Source organism: Talpa europaea (genome assembly GCF_964194135.1).
Source record: "Talpa europaea genome assembly, chromosome: 9".
NCBI classification, from domain to species: domain Eukaryota; kingdom Metazoa; phylum Chordata; class Mammalia; order Eulipotyphla; family Talpidae; genus Talpa; species Talpa europaea.
Window position 1 is genome coordinate 64,251,105 of NC_140076.1, and position 16,145 is coordinate 64,267,249.

Here is a 16,145-nt window from a genome sequence, read left to right on the forward strand (position 1 = left end):
TTGAAGAAGTCAAAATTGTGCCATTAGGACTATTTATCCCTATACAAATGGCCCCAGAAAGTACCCTTTGGTGTCACTAGATGGCAATCTTTCCAAGGCTTAAACTTAAAAACATCTTAACTGCAATCTCACTCTTTCCCAAATTGGGGAACAAGGATTCCTTTTATCTCGACTTAGAAATCAGACTTAGAATTTAATTAACACCATTTTTTTAAAGTTGTAGACATGACATGCTACAAACTTCTGATTCAGAATTAAAGATAGACATGTTTATCTTCCACAAACACTTGGTCTACTCTCATTTGCCTCTTGGTAGAAAAAAACAGTATTTCTGGCAGAGAAATTTGTCGAGGCAGTATCATTTTTTGTTTTGAAGAGCTCAGTCTTTTCTAGGGTAAGTCAGATGAATAAAATTAATTATATTAAACAAATGAAAATATTCAAATTAAATAAATTTTAAATACTTTCACTAAAACAACAAAATAAACAAGCTTTATATACTCTGCTATCTCTAGGGATTTTTTTCTTTAATTAAAAAAGCCTGCACAAGGAAAAACAAAAAAAAAATTGGCTTTTCATTAAAAGCACTAGTGTGAATACATATATGTATATATGTAAACAACATAGTATTTATTCAAGAGTTTTGTTTTTTTTTTAAATTAAGTCTTCCCTACCCTAACAGGTTCAACATGAAGGTCACAGCCTACCAAGTTTTGGAAGTACACAAAAGCCCTTAGGGCCAGAACATTATTGTCAAATTGGCTGGCTGGCAACCAAGATTTAGAACAAAGAAAGGGAAACAGAAAGACTGAAATAAGTCAATCAGCCACTAAGGACCAAGGAAAGAAAATGGTGACTAGAGAAGGTGGGGGTTGGGGGAGAGTAACCACAATAACAAACTTAAACTTTCAGGTGCTGAATTAGCATTGTAGGATGCAACAGGACAGACACATTATCTCCCCTAACACTGCACATAAGAAGAGCTCAAATGTGAGAGTACTCTTTTAAAGAGTGGTTGATAATTTGCTTGGTTTCATGTTTTCCTGTGCTTGGTGAAGTGAAAAAACAGAGTCAAAAAGAATTTAAGGAAAGTAGATTTTGAAGGCATCTTTTAAAATGATATAAATTTATGGTAAAGATGAATGTTCTTGCAGTTCTAGATGTTCCGATACTGAACTTTGAAGGCTCTTAAGATAAATTATCCAGGGAAATTTCAAGATAAAACCTTGGGTTCTTTACAGCTGTTTTCAAAAAAACCTGGAAATTCGGACTACCTAGTTCAGGATCAGAGCCCTTCTGTCAAGTGCTAGGTAGGAGCTGCAAAAACTGTTAGAAGAACTTGGTTTCTGAAATTTGGGGAAGAAGCCTTTTAAAATTTCAGCATACAAATACTATCTTATTAATAGTTGCTTTATCTTTTAACCTTCTTGTGCAAGACAACTGGACGCATAAACACAGATTAAAGCTTACTGAAAATGAGAAGTCAACTGAATGTACCTGTAATTCAAGAGTAAAGCAAGGCGGTGTTGTCAAAGCACCCTTCAGTTGAGATGATTCACCAGTGAAGGTGGATTAATCATCTGTAGTGAACTCACAATTTTAAATAAACAATCTTCATCAATGTCACCTACTAAAGATAATGCCTTATGCGGATTTATAGTAGGCAAAAAGAATTACAGATTTCTACAGGTAAATGAAGTGTCAAACTATTTTGTTTTTAGTAACATCAATGGCACTGAGTGTCCCCTGGAGACATTCACATTTCTCAATCAGTATTGCAGAGTATGTGACAGCCATAAGATAATAATTTAAAGAATATGTCTGATTTTCACAGTGCGGTAACAAAAAAATAGAGATTAGGAAAAGATCGTCAACGAGCTAAAGTAGTGATCAGACTGGCACACATTTCAAAAAAATCCATGGTGTGACTGCCCAGGCGAGGTGGAACTGAAGACAAAGAGCTTCCAGTCAAGGAGCCAGTGAGAGAACCAGAAAGCGAATGGCTCTCTGCAGCTGCAGAATCAAAACTTGATCTTGCTCTATGTAAGCCAGCAGCAGAACAGGAACGCTGGGGTGTAGAGGAACCCGACCTCTGCTCTACCACCTCATCTGAAACAAACCAAAAAAGAGCAATTTACAGGAAAGGTTTGTATGCCCTCCTGCTTCCTATGAAAGAACATGGGGCAACTTAGCCAAGGGCGTCACATTTCAGTGTTTTAGGAGCAGCCTGGCAACACCTCTTCCTTTCACAATGGGAACAGATATCACTAATTAATCACGCACTTCACACAGTTAAAATGTGGCCCCTCAGTCCTTAAAGCATTTGGCATTAATCTTTCCATCAAACTGATGTCCCGGCTTCTGAAGAAAACATACCCTTGGATGTTGATTTTCTTGCAGTGTATCAACAAAAAATCATTAGGATAAAAACAGACGTTACTATCACACAGTGGTTCTGAACCTCTGGTACACACTAGAATTACCTAGGGACTGCAAGTTGTATGGAGGTCAAGAGGGTGCAGACAGAGGGAAATCTCATTTAAAATGCAGGTTCCCAGTTTTCCAGAATTCAGCTCATCTCCAGAGACTCTGATTGCACAGACCTGGGGTGTTTCCTGCATTTTAATAAGAACGCTCGGTAATTTTGATGACGGTGCTCTTGGTACCGTATTAACACTGCTATAATTGGTTGTAGTTCAAGAATCAAATTTAAAAGCTCTAGTTAAAACAATCTTCCTAGCTTTGAACATGGCTGGTTCTACTCTTGCTACATGCAGCAACTGACCCCTGAATTATTTTGTTTTTATCTCATCCAGGCCTCCGAATGCAATAACCACATTTGATTCACCCAGGTTTCACTCCTGGCACACACTAAGGACTCAGACATAAACACCTTGATTTCTTTATCTCCTGAACAACCAAAGGCACCCAAATCCCAGTCAGGAGAGCCCTGACTGGTCATCATGGCCACCATAAATGAGATATGCTCTCAAAGGGAGGAAGTTTAGATATTATAGTGTTAACTAATAAAATACAAATGGACAAACGTGACAAAGCAGCTGACAATATCAGTAAGTTTAGGCAAAATTTGTTTCCCTGTTGTTCCTTACTTTGCTTGCACTGCCAACACTTCAAATCACTTCTTTATGCCAAAGTAGCACTTATGGAGAGGTGTTGCCTAAGAGTCCATATGTCTTTGGTTCTTTCCATTTCACTTACATTTTTAAATGGGGGGGGGGAGACAGTATAGAAGACCTACCCCACCATGTTTTTGAGATGATTTTAATATCTTGTCAACTAGTGCCAAGTTTTATCTTCTCAGAGATCCTGCCTGCATAGCTTCCTTACCATCAATGCTTTTAAAGTCCAAAAGATAGCTTCTATTGTCAACCAGGTAAAGCTGTAAGCTCATTTTCACATAATTGCCAGTCACTGGATTTTTTCTTCTCACTCGAAGATGGTATGCGTTTACTACCTAGAACAGGAAATTGTCTTTAAAGAAAAACATTAGAAGTATCAAACTACAAAGTATCCCCCTTATTCCTATTATGAAGAAAATCAATAACAAATAATTACTGAGGAAAAGTAGAGAAGGAATTCCTGAAGGATCTTTTTTCAATAGTACATTGTAGTTTAGTTTTAATTTAATCCCGACTCATAGTACTGTTTGTGTAAGGAATTATAATTTAAAGGGAACTCAGGGGTTACAGTCTAGCCTTCATTCTAGATATTCACCTACTCTAGAACATTAATAAGGCCTGGTTACCCAGCCTCCAATTCAATATTTTTACCTATGAATATGAAATAGAAGGAATATATGGGAACTAACATATTAATGTTTTCCATAGGGCACTATAACAGGTACAGTCACAAAATTTAAGTACCTGTGAAGAACACAGCATTTGCCTTTTGAAGATAAGAAAACTACAGTTCAGATAAAGAATATTCTGGGTTTTCAAAATAGCTTTTAAATCTGTTCCAAAAATTTTTCAAAACAAGGAATCTTAAAAGTGTTACCATCTCTTTTTAAAAACTAATTAAATAAAATTGCTTCATGAAAGGGAGCTCTATAATTTAATGGTTTGGAGAAAATTTTTACTTTGTTTATTACCTTCATGTAAAAAGGAAATGAAAATTAATTTTAGCACTTATGAATAAAGGTAAAAGGTAGACTGAAAGAAAAAAATACCACAACTAAGGATTTAAGGCATCAGCCAAATTAGAGATTTTATCAATTTACAGAAAAGTATTTGTGGCCTGAATATATATGTCCTGGTGGTATAATTTGCACTGACCAGCGTAGCTGCCACAGCTATGAGAAAAAAGAAGAGAGGGGAGAGAGGTAGAGAGAGGAAGGGAAGGGGGAGAGGGCAGGGGAATAGGAAAGGGAGGAGAAAGGAGAGGAGGAAGAGGAAGAGAAAATCTCCCTTCAAACAGGTGGGCCTCTCCCTGGTGGCCCAGCGGTTGAGGTTGAGCGCTGGGCTGCGAAGCTGCCTGCAGCCTCCGAGCGCCTGTTTGATCCCGGGCCACTGGGCAAGGGTCCCACATGGCGCGCAGTCCTCTCCTGCCGCCCGCTGCTCCCCTCAGCAGTGTACTTCGGTCCTTCTGCATGTTCTGCTCCCCGCTCTGGCTCTGGTGAATTCTCTCACCCTCCCACGCTTCTGACTGTACCCAGTGCTTGTATAAATAAATAAAATCTTTGGGAAAAAAAAACAGGTGGGCCATTTGCTCAGATTTTAAGTTGTTTGTTTTTTGTTTCTCAGCTAAAATGCTGTTCTCTAATTCAAAAATATGAACATCAACAGCTCTTCATCCTTACAGATGTATGTGTGGTTTTGAATGCACATGGAAAGAGTGAAGTTTATCAACTAGATATCCAGACCACTAAATTTATACCTAAATCAAAATAAACATTTTCGTTGAACTCACTGCTCAATACAGCAATGCAGAATAGCTTACTATCCAAACAAATGGCTTCTAAAAATATACTATAATTTCCTACCTTCCATTCAAAATCCAGTTGCTTCATAGCTCGGTAAACCTCAGCCATAATGTCATATGGTTTGCTCTGACTTCGGATTCCAAGGTGCCACTTGGCTTTTTTCACCGCTAAAGATTTGGGCTTAGTTGTATTCAGTGCATCCAATGGGCATCTTGCTTTAGGGCTATCTGCTATAAGAGGTGGCATCCTTTCTGGATGAGGTTTCAGACCTGGGGGAATATGCATGGCACTATCATCCATAAAAGAACCAGTTGGAGGACTAGAAGCGAGGTAGAACTCACTGGCTTGGTTCATTATTCTCCGATTGTCAATGATAAGATGATAAGCCACTGCAAGCTGGTCTTGAGGGTCACCACTATACAAACTGTTCATTACTTCCGATTCTGTACACTCAAATTTTTCACACACTTCTTTCACAGCCTCATCATCAATGACGTTTGCATCATAGGAGGGATCTTCAGGAAATAAGTAACTGGGCAAATCTTGTTTAAACCATTCATGCTCTCTAGGAAAAATACCATGATACACTATTGTAAGAACATGCTTTGGCAAGTCCCAAATAATTTAGACATGGGGTGATACAATATAACAATCAGAAAGACCTGGGCTCTTCATAGCTATATTATTACCCTGAGTAAGGGTGTATTAATATACACCCTTTAATAACTATGTTTTTTTGTGCTTGAGTATTTAGCTGACATTTTCTCAAAAATAAAATGAATCTGTCACTTCAAAGGAAACAAATGGAAGTACATACTGCCAATGGTAACATTCAAGCTTCCAAGCAAAAATTTAGAATTTTGTATAATTTGCATCTGCCTCTTTAACAGCTTCCCTATACTCAAAGATTTACCTGATGAGTTTACTGATGGGCATAGCGAACATGACTTTTGATACTATGTAATGGACCGTGACACCATTTGGAAAATCCGTCCAACTGAATATGCCGATATTTTCCAAATGACCAATGCATGATGTTATAGAATCATATATAGGTAACAGATTTAGTCAAATTGAAAAACAGAAAAGTGGGTTTAAATGTAACAAGTTACAAAAGTTCATTAACAAGTTTTCTGATTTGACATTGCAACTAACACGTTAAGCTTTAATATCAAAGAAGAATACCCATAATTATCTTTTTCAACCACTTCCATTATCTGTGAGAGATTAGATTTTCTTCATGGACTTCAACTAATGCAACATACTGCAACAGACGGAATGAAGTAGTTATGAGAACCTAGCCATTGTCTTTAAGTCAAACGTTACAGGGATTTAAAAGATGTAAAATATCATTCTTGTCACATTTTTCATTTTAAAATTAAGCTATTTTTCATAAAAGATATATTAGATTCATAAGTAGGTTTTTGTTATTTTTAAGAGAATTAAATATTTTTAAACTCTGCAGTCTAAATTTCTATACAGGGATACTAAGACACTAAAACTTGGAGACCCTCTCCTAAATCATATTTCCTCCTGTTTCTGGACCTTTGTACATGATGCTATTATTACCCTCCCACCTCTTTTCATCTGACTTCAAGACTAAGCACTGTTACATGGCAGAACAGGGGAACCCCCTAAGCTAAATCCGGATCAATATATGTTTTTCCTGAATTTCTATTCACTGATTAATTCAGTTGTGAATATTTTCTAAGATCGTATTATCAGCAAGATGATACACACTCCTCATCACACAGATTCTATTTTAGCTGGCTACAGATTAAATGAAAACACAGAAAAAATAATAAGTAGCCATAAATAAATACAAAAATTCCATGATAAAGATTTTGAGCATAAAGCACAGGATAAAATAATAGATTATTCAGAACAGGAGGCAGGTGATTAGGGAAGCCACTGTGAGTAACATTTAAGCAGGTATGAGAATAAACAAAGATATCAGGTATCAGCTAAGCAAAGAATTGGGAAATAACAGGTATTTCCAGAAAAAGAAACAACATATGCAAAGACTCCCAGACAAGAAAGAGTGTTGCCATATTCAAGCAACTGAACTGAAGCCACTATCACCAAGGCACAATGACTTATGGGTTGGACTGGCAAAAGAATCAAGTATTTATGACATCTTAGGCTATAAGAAATGATGTGGGATTTGAAATGATGAAAATCACTGAAAGATTTTAAAGAGTTAGGGATGACATGTGCTAATTTGAATTCTACAAGATATCTCAGCTTGTGATACAGAAATGAACTGAAAAGACAAAAGTAATAATGGTGAGGATGATGCTAACACAATAGTCTGAGTGAGAAAGGACAGTGTGCCAGGGTCTGAAGATGTATGCAAAGATAAATTCTACAGATTCAAGTAGATCTACTATAACACTCTAACTTTCTAATAGTTGTTGATGTTTTTCTGAATCTCCCCAATAAAATGAGGAGTTCACTGAAACTGAGATCTACAGTTCAGTAGTGAATGTTCAAGAAATACAGAATCTATGAATAATTACTAGGCACAAGACGCATGAAGACAAAAAAAGGAATTCACTGCTCTGTAGGAATTTGCTATACCATGCTAGTAATAAGCACCTAGTGCTCAGTAGTAAAATAACTGACTTCTTTCTTAGAAAATAAGTTACATGTCTAGCATTCTTGAATTATCAGTGATAAATAGAAAAATGTACATCTATGAATGAATCCCAAATGTTTACTCTTCCACAAGAGCAGAGACTACTAGAGAAAAATGATCAAAATCAACTTTTTCAGAACTCCAAAAATTAATCAAACACAACAATCAGAGGAGTGTTGAGTCAAGGAAAATGGCTGAACAACAGTACAAACAGCGAGATCTGTGAAAGTCTAACTTGGCCTATATCCCTCTCCCTTTCCCCATTTTTGAAAACCAGGAGTCTCACAATTGTAGAATCCCAGAAAACCAGCAGATTGGCAACCACCAGGGAAGGATGTAGGGAAGTAGGATAGTTTTAGACTTCTCCAAAAGCCCTACACCCAGAAACTGTCAGTATTTGACATATATGGCAATTTCGTGGCAACCTCACATCAAAAATATTATCTCATCTGACCTAATTCAGAGACCCCTCACTGTAGGACATTTGCTGAAACAGTCACTGGCAACTTTCTAACTTTCCAGGTGCCTATAGCTACAACAAGAGTTGGAACAAAGATGTTGTTGACCCAAAAATTCAAATGGAAAAATTTAAGGACTAACAGCCCCACAGAGATCTTTGAAACAGTCTGCTATATTCTTGGGACTCAAGGCCACACACATGTACAGAATTGTGTGCATGCCCAAGAAAGAACTGAAAAGGCACTAATTTCTCATGACTGGCTGACTTTAAGGATCTGTGAAGCAGGAAGTAAAAACTAAGGCAGAGTTACAAACTTTTCACTGAAACACTTAAGACATGTTCCAACATGCCAACAGAGTCCTAGACAAAGGCTAGAAGACTTATTAAAGGCATTTAAGGAAATGCCTAATAATTAGCTGGCCATTTAGCTAACCAAACAGAGACTTCAGTGGCACCCAGGGTAAACAATACAAACTTTATGGAAACAGTTCAGTAAAAATCATGCAACAAACAAGAGCAATAACATATTACAAACTCAAGGCATATATCCAAGATAAATGAAAATACATGACCCTACAAAACTTGGACCTGAATGTTCACAGCATTATTCAAAGACCTAAAAAGTAGAACTACTAAAATATCCATAAACCATAGGTTTTTCAAGCAAAAAATGGAATCTGCATGCATCAGCAGATATACTACACTAAGAAAGAACCCTGAAAACACACTAAGTGAAAGAAGCCAGCCTCAAAAGACCACATACTTTACAACTCCATTCATATGAAATGCCCAGAATCCAAATCCACAAAGACACAAAAGATTAGTAGTTGCTAGGGCTTAGGAGGAGGGGGAAATGGGAAATGACTACTAATGGGTAATATTTCGGGAATGATGAAAATGTTAAAGGTGAAATTTGATGGTATGTGATTTATATCAATTGAATGTTAAAAAACATTAAACATATAATAATCTAAACTTGATTTATAATTTACTAATTCAGATAAAGAACCATAATCCTTTTTTAACCTATGCCTTTATGATCAGGTATTTATTCAAAATTAGCTATCCAAAATGATATGCCCTTTATAGAATAAACAAATTGAAGTTTATGCAGCAAGCTTCTCTTTTCCTGTATTGGGTTTCTTTGCTGTGGGCGTCTTTCCAGCTGCTGGGTTCCTGTTATCTGCAGTCCTGTTTTAAACAAAAACTTCTTTGGTTTCTTCACGCCAATAGCCTTTTCTGCTTTCTTCCCTGCCACAGGGAACCTCTTTCCCATCTGATTTGGCTCCTTAGCACTGCTGCTGCCTTATCCATCTAGAGTTTGTGATTCTTGGCCTGGCCAAGACTGGTGTTCCCATGCACGGTCTTTGCGTATGGGTTTGGTGTCAACATAACTCTCAGGTTCTGCAGTGGATTCCTCTTCAGGACTCTGCAATGAATCTTCTGGCATGGTACTTGGAGGCCTCTTCACTTCTCAAAATTCTGCTGAGGTCTGTCCTAAGTATCTTGTGCATGGGAAGGTTGCAGTTAATCTTGACAGAGACAGTGTTATGCCAAGTGCCGTACAGATTATCTAACTTGCCGAAAGCACTTTCAGTCCAAATGCAGCAACATGCCAAATGAACACGAGGAGCAAATTTCAGGATGTTCAGTTTGCTTATGTTAAGCAAAGTAATTCTAGGGACATTTTTGAAGGTCTTACTGCCATTGTTCTCATTACAGATGACACAGGGCCCCTGCACTGGAAATAACAGTGAGAAGCTATTTTTCCATTCTGGTATCATTTCAGGCCTTAAGTATTTTAAAAATGTTGCCTTCTTGGTCTTTTTTGTAGCTCTCAACTTTATCATCAACCAACTAAAAGCTTTAATTAGGTTGAATATTTGCAGTTTGATATATTCACCTGTCTTCTGATCACAAAAATAACAAATACTCATGGTTTAACTAAGACCATATTCCCAAACAACCCACTATATTTGATGTAACTAAAAGGGAAGTGCTGGTAAGCCAATAAACAGAAGAATTAGGATTCATACTTAGCGGGACTTAGACCCTTTGCTTTTAATCATAACATTAACAGTGAAAGCAAGCTTAAGACACTTGGGAGAATGCAAAGATCTGGTTTTCATGAAGTCAATGTCTGACTAGTCTACCACTGTATTTCTATCACCTAGCATAGGGCCTTGGAGAGTAGATGCATAACAAATATTAAATAAAAGCAAAAAACGACTACATGAACAATTAAAGAAAGAGCTGTATTTTGTAACTTCCAATAGCTTACCACCTTATAAGAACCATACAGAAAAAAAGCTATAGGACAAATGTGGTAGCATAAGAAAAATATATTATGGTATACTGGAGGAAGAACAGATATCACAGAACTGACATAACAATCTGATTTAGTGGAAATAGTATAGGTTCTGAATTCAGGCATTTCTGAATTAAGTCTATTTCTGTCTCTTATTAGCTGTGTAATTTTCAACAAACAGATTTAGTCAACATTTAATATGCATGAGGCGTATATTTTATGAATTAATAGTTGGTCCCTAATTTAAGACTTAAGACGAGAAAGCAGACATATTAAAAAAAAAAAATCATAAGAAAACCTCCTAAGCTTCTCTTTCATGGCTTGTTAAACAAGAATAGTAGCAGCCACATACGAAGAGTCAATGCCATCTGTCAGGTACCTCGTAAAATGCTGGGTATAGAATAATTGTTCAACAGTTAGTGACTCCCTGTTGAACTGTATATTATCAAACCAAGAATTCCCAAACATGAAAAGTTAAACATGGATAAATTGCGTAACAATGAAAACTACAAATTCCAGTTATTATATTACTTATGTAAAGTACAGCGGTGAACGCCACTATCTGTACAGCCTACTCTTGTACAAATTAACTCATCATAATACACTTTTATTTTTATTCTTCGTCTGTAGCCTGTAACTACAGAAACATTTTAAAATAAAATAATCTGTATACTTTCACTATTCTAAATATATGTGCTGATGCAAACAGGTGCAAAGATATATATCAGCATATCTAATTTTCTTTCTACAGAGAGGCTAATTAAATGAACTGTTTATTCTAAAGAACTGTGAGCACAAAAGGATTTTTCCTGCCAAGTTCATTTCCATAACTAAAACTGGTGCTAATTTACACTTTCACATTTTGTGTATGAGGCCTGGAACACTGAAGAAAAGCCAGGGGAAGAAAACAATATGAATGCAAAAAGAATCAGTCCTAGCTTGCAGGAGAGATCAGCAGCGGTCACATGAACAACTGCCATCCTCCAACCAGTCCATCATTTATATATTCCAAGCATCACACTACAGTCACCTGGCTTAGTCACAAAAGGAGGAGGATTCTAGAAAGAACGCAAAGATTGTGTTTGTAAATAAATATCTGATGAAATGTTAGATAAGAATAACAACAAAAAAAATCTAAGAAACGTGACATTTTAAGTAAAAAAGCAATGAATCACCATGGCTTGGGTGTAGTACATAAAGGTCATATTCCCATTTCCAAAGTTTCTTACATAGCATGAAATCCTTCACAGCCAACCCACTGGGACTATTTTTGGATTTAAAAAATGGAGCAAAACTTTTATGCTTTATTCCATTAACCATATGCAAAAGATATGTCTCATCCTGTTTTTCTAGTTGAAATGCATTCAAATGCTTCCTGAGACATACTAGATCCTAGCCTTGCAGCACTGAAGGTACAAAGATGAGTAAGACACTTTCCCTACCCATACATAGTTATAATTTAAGACAGGAGAAAACACACACTGAGAAATAGCTAGATACTATAGGACAATGAAATAAAAGGATGAACAAAAGGTGGAAACTGTAGAAATGGAAGCAACTAACAGTGACTTAGGGAACAGAAGTCATTTCATAAGGAAGGTAATATGTGAGCAGAATTTTAAAGAATGAATGAAAATTAATCACATCAAAAAGATAGAGAACAGGCATCTGAGGGGAAGAGAGTAACAAACACATGGAGGCACGCAATATATGATATGTCTGAGTAACAAAGAAAAGTGGCTGAAGTACTAACTGGGAGGTGTGTAGTGAATGCAGGAAGTGTGATTTCAGGACAAAGAAGTAGAGCCTGGAGCCTCATTATGAAGGACTTCATACACTTTGTTTCCTAAGCTAAAAAGTTTGGGAAAGAATATGAAATATTTAAAAGATGAGTGACATGGTCAAATGTTTATAATAAGTAAAATTATTATAAAAGGTATAGAGCCCCACATAAATTTAGGCATACAATTGGTGGCACTAATACTAGAAAATGCACATAACAATAACAAAAATAATAATCACCTTATGTCTTTGATAGTTGCTCGTTTCAGGGGATCAACCTGTAACATGTGCATCAGGAGAGTGGCAACAGAACGATTGAGATATTCTGGGATATAAAAAACACCCCCACGGATCTTCTTAAATAATGTAGGCACATGTTCATCATCAAATGGGAGGGTGCCACAAAGAAGAGCATACAAGATAACGCCACAGCTCCAGATATCAACCTCAGGACCTGCATACAATCTACAACAAAGGATGACAATACAAGCCTGAAATGCATTTATCACTTTTTCTCATCAGTATGTACCGTTTTGACAAATGCATAACATAAATTTGGTTATGGATTAATTTTCAAGGTCTTTAATGAAGTCCATGGTAACTCCCCAGTTCTGAATTGCTTTTCTCCAGAGAGAAAAATTGGTCTAGCCAATTACTATTCAATTTGTAAAAGGAGATGTAGGTAAATGAACAAGAAAAATGGTGTTTTTCCTTATCATAAATTTGTTTAACTGAGCTTAAATGACTAGTTAAAAATATGAAACTTCCTACTTTTTTTTTGATGAATACAACAAAGTAGAAGACGATAAATTTGGAAAAAATAATACTATAGCATATAAGCTACATAGCTTTTCTAACCTTAAAACTACAAGAAAACAAGCTCATATATAACAGACTTTTTTAATCAGGAACATATTTTATAGAATATTGGCAACATTAAAATATTCTGTATACTTTATAAGAATTTGTAAAATATTAAAGGACGGTGTGTGGTAAGTAAATAACAATAGCTTAAATCTAGCAAATGCTTACTGTTTACTGCATTTTTCTAAAATAAAAAAGCAGTGTATGTTTCAGTTGTTTTGAATGGGAAAATTCTAATACATTTAAAGCAAAACCTAAATTATATATTTTAGTTATTTAACATAATGATTCTCTATTCAATAAGGGAAAAATTAAAGGGACCATTTGTTCCTAGTGTGCTAAAATCTCATCTTCTAAAGAGAATATAATGCAGTTATGTTACCAGAATGAACAAAAAATTGCAAAATGCTTTCTCTTCACCAATATATGATTACCTGCCGGAGATGACTTCAGGTGCTGCATAATTTGGAGATCCACAACTAGTTCGCAGAAATTCACCATCTGACATCATATTAGATAATCCTGAAAATAAGAGTAAAGTTTATCCTCTGTGCTTGATATTTATAAAAGGAGATGTAGTAAATGCACAAGAAAAATGTCAAGTCTTTATTGCTCCATACATACATTTTATTTATTGAAAAGAAGCAGTGAAAAGCACTGGCTAGACTAAAGACCATTTCAGAGTGCTTACTTACACTAGACTAAAAAACAGCTTAAAATATATCTTATGCATGATTAGACTATTTCTTTTCTAGAGAAAAAAAATGTTGATTTGCATCACAAATGAGGTTTTCTAAATAAGTTTCCCAACATAAAAGCATAAAAATATTATTTACCCACTTTTACTGCTGAAAGACTAACATAGAGGCTACTGTTTTTTTATACTATACTTTCAAAAGTCTCAAATATCTCTAAGTAGAAACCAGACTCCAATTTATAGATGCTTCAAAAGTTTTTCATTTGGAAAGCTCTGATTTAACATAAAAAATGGTATCTATTGAACAAAAAAATCTAGTTGAACCTAGTACTTAAATGAGTTTTGTGATTTAGAGAAGGAAGACAGTGACACTGGTTTCCTGGTTTTTAAGAGAAGGTATTGACAAAACTTTTAAATAAGCAATGTTTAACTCTGACATCTTCCCAACTCTTTCAATAATTTGTTGTTCACTAGTCCTTTCCCCAAGCACTCTACATGGCACTCTTTCCAGGTATGCTTGCCACAGAAAGTGGTGCATAAAAATTGTCATTTCACATATTCTCTTATCTCTGACAAAAACTCTTATGCTTTAACTAAGTTGTCTGAGATCTGTTGACATTCCCCTTGGTCAATTCTGAGAAATTATAAAATTCCAAAACTGCATGCAAGCTTTCATATGCCTCCACTGAATAGCACTCATCAGGGAAAGTGCCTATATTTTCATTCAATTTTCTAAGGAGTCAGTGGCTCTCACAAAAAACAAGCAAGCAAAAACCAGTTAAATATCATTTACTTAGGAGGGAGTGGAGATTGAATAGTTTCACCCTCTAACTTCTCTAGAAGTATCTGTAATTTTTTTTAATGTATTGGAAAAGTAGAACCAAGTGAGTGAGGAGACCTTGAAACTAATCACTTTTCATGGCACAGGATTGATTTACAATGTTGAAACTGAAAGTTATTAGTTCTTTAAGAATTGTGACTCATACACTCTAGAAGGCAGCTAGTCCGTTTCTAAACTACCCTGGAATTGCATACCAAAATCAGCTATCTTGGCATTCATGTGTGCATCCAGCAGCACATTCTCTGGTTTCAGATCTCGATGAACCACCATATGCCTATGACAGTAATCTACAGCAGACAGGATCTGCTGGAAGAGTCGCCTGGCTTCCATCTCTTCAACCTATTAAATATAAAAGAAGCTGCTTTAAGAATAGTTCAGTCATCTACATAGCAAGAGTTTTAATTTCACCATCAGCAAAATAAGTGAGGTAATCAAAATTGTGCTAAAATTCTCAACGTCAGACAAATCAACAACATCCATCATAACTCACCATACCAAAAGGTTTTTCTTTCATTGCTAGGCAACAATATTAAATGTGCACAATGGTTTAGAGAATTTACAAGTAAAACAAATCTAAAAAGTTTATGTCAAAATGTTAAGAAAATGGTATAAATGAAGCTTCAACATGATTTTATGGAACAGATATTTTTAAAAAGAATAGGCATATTTGGTAATTAAGTGGAATGAATTTCATATTTCCTAATATCAATGTTTTCAAAAAGTGTATTTTAAAAGAAAGAAAACATGTTGAATATTCTGTATATTTAGCTGGCAATTATCAGAGAAGCACCCCAATAAGACAGCTATGTGGCTTGCTATTTCTCACTACTTTTCTCTATTTTAGCATGTCTATTGTACTAGATAGATGTTACTCACCCGTCCATGTTTACAGATATAGTCAAATAATTCACCACCGGACACATATTCCATTACCATAAAAAAATCTGTTGGAGTGCTGATCACCTGATATCTATTTTGCAAATGAAAAGGAAATTAATAAAATTTTACTTTAACCAAAATCAACCTAGTATATCTTTTCTTGCTGCAATTTTACACTGCAGTGGTTCACAATTTTAAGATGGCAACAAATTATATAATGCTATCAAAATAATCAAAGAGGGCAGCTCTGGTGGCGCAGGCAGTGAGCACAGCGCTGTGAAGCTGTCCACAGCCTCTGCAGTATGGGTTCGATCCCAGCCGGCCGGTAAGATACCCACATGGCGTGGCAGACCTCTTGTGTCTCGCCCGCTGCTCCCCTCAGCAGTGTATTTCAGTCAGTCTGCCTGTTCTGTTCCCCACTCTGTTTCTGGTGAATCCTCTTACCCTCCCACACATCTGGCCTGTACCCCGGTTCCTGCATAAATAAATAAATCTTTAAAAAATAATAATAAAGAGCTATAAACATGGAAGTTTTAAAAATCCACCTATTTCCTGAGACTGTAACAGAAGTCAAATGGTTAAATTGCTTTCAGGCCCTAAAACACAAAAGGAAAAAAAAAAGGTATCTAAACTTTTCCCAGAGATTGGCTTTTGTGGACAAAGTAGAGCCTGGAGGTTTATCTACTAACCTTTAGCTGAGTTTCAAGGTTAGCTAAGAATTGGAAGATACACAC

At 36.0% G+C, this 16,145-nt stretch overlaps 1 protein-coding gene across 1 annotated transcript in view; it reads right to left on the minus strand.

Moving 5' to 3' along the window:
- Nucleotides 1-1,841: 1,841 nt before the first annotated feature.
- The window catches only part of PRKAA2 (protein kinase AMP-activated catalytic subunit alpha 2), a 45,406-nt gene continuing 31,102 nt past the window's right edge, over nt 1,842-16,145 (minus strand). The window contains exons 3-9 of the mRNA XM_084243933.1: nt 15,409-15,502; nt 14,727-14,871; nt 13,429-13,516; nt 12,371-12,595; nt 5,003-5,507; nt 3,349-3,475; nt 1,842-2,109 (exon numbers count right to left, since the gene is read on the minus strand). Coding sequence (XP_084100059.1) covers nt 1,871-2,109; nt 3,349-3,475; nt 5,003-5,507; nt 12,371-12,595; nt 13,429-13,516; nt 14,727-14,871; nt 15,409-15,502 — 1,423 coding nt within the window. The 3' untranslated portion in view covers nt 1,842-1,870. The remainder of the gene's footprint in view (nt 2,110-3,348; nt 3,476-5,002; nt 5,508-12,370; nt 12,596-13,428; nt 13,517-14,726; nt 14,872-15,408; nt 15,503-16,145) is intronic.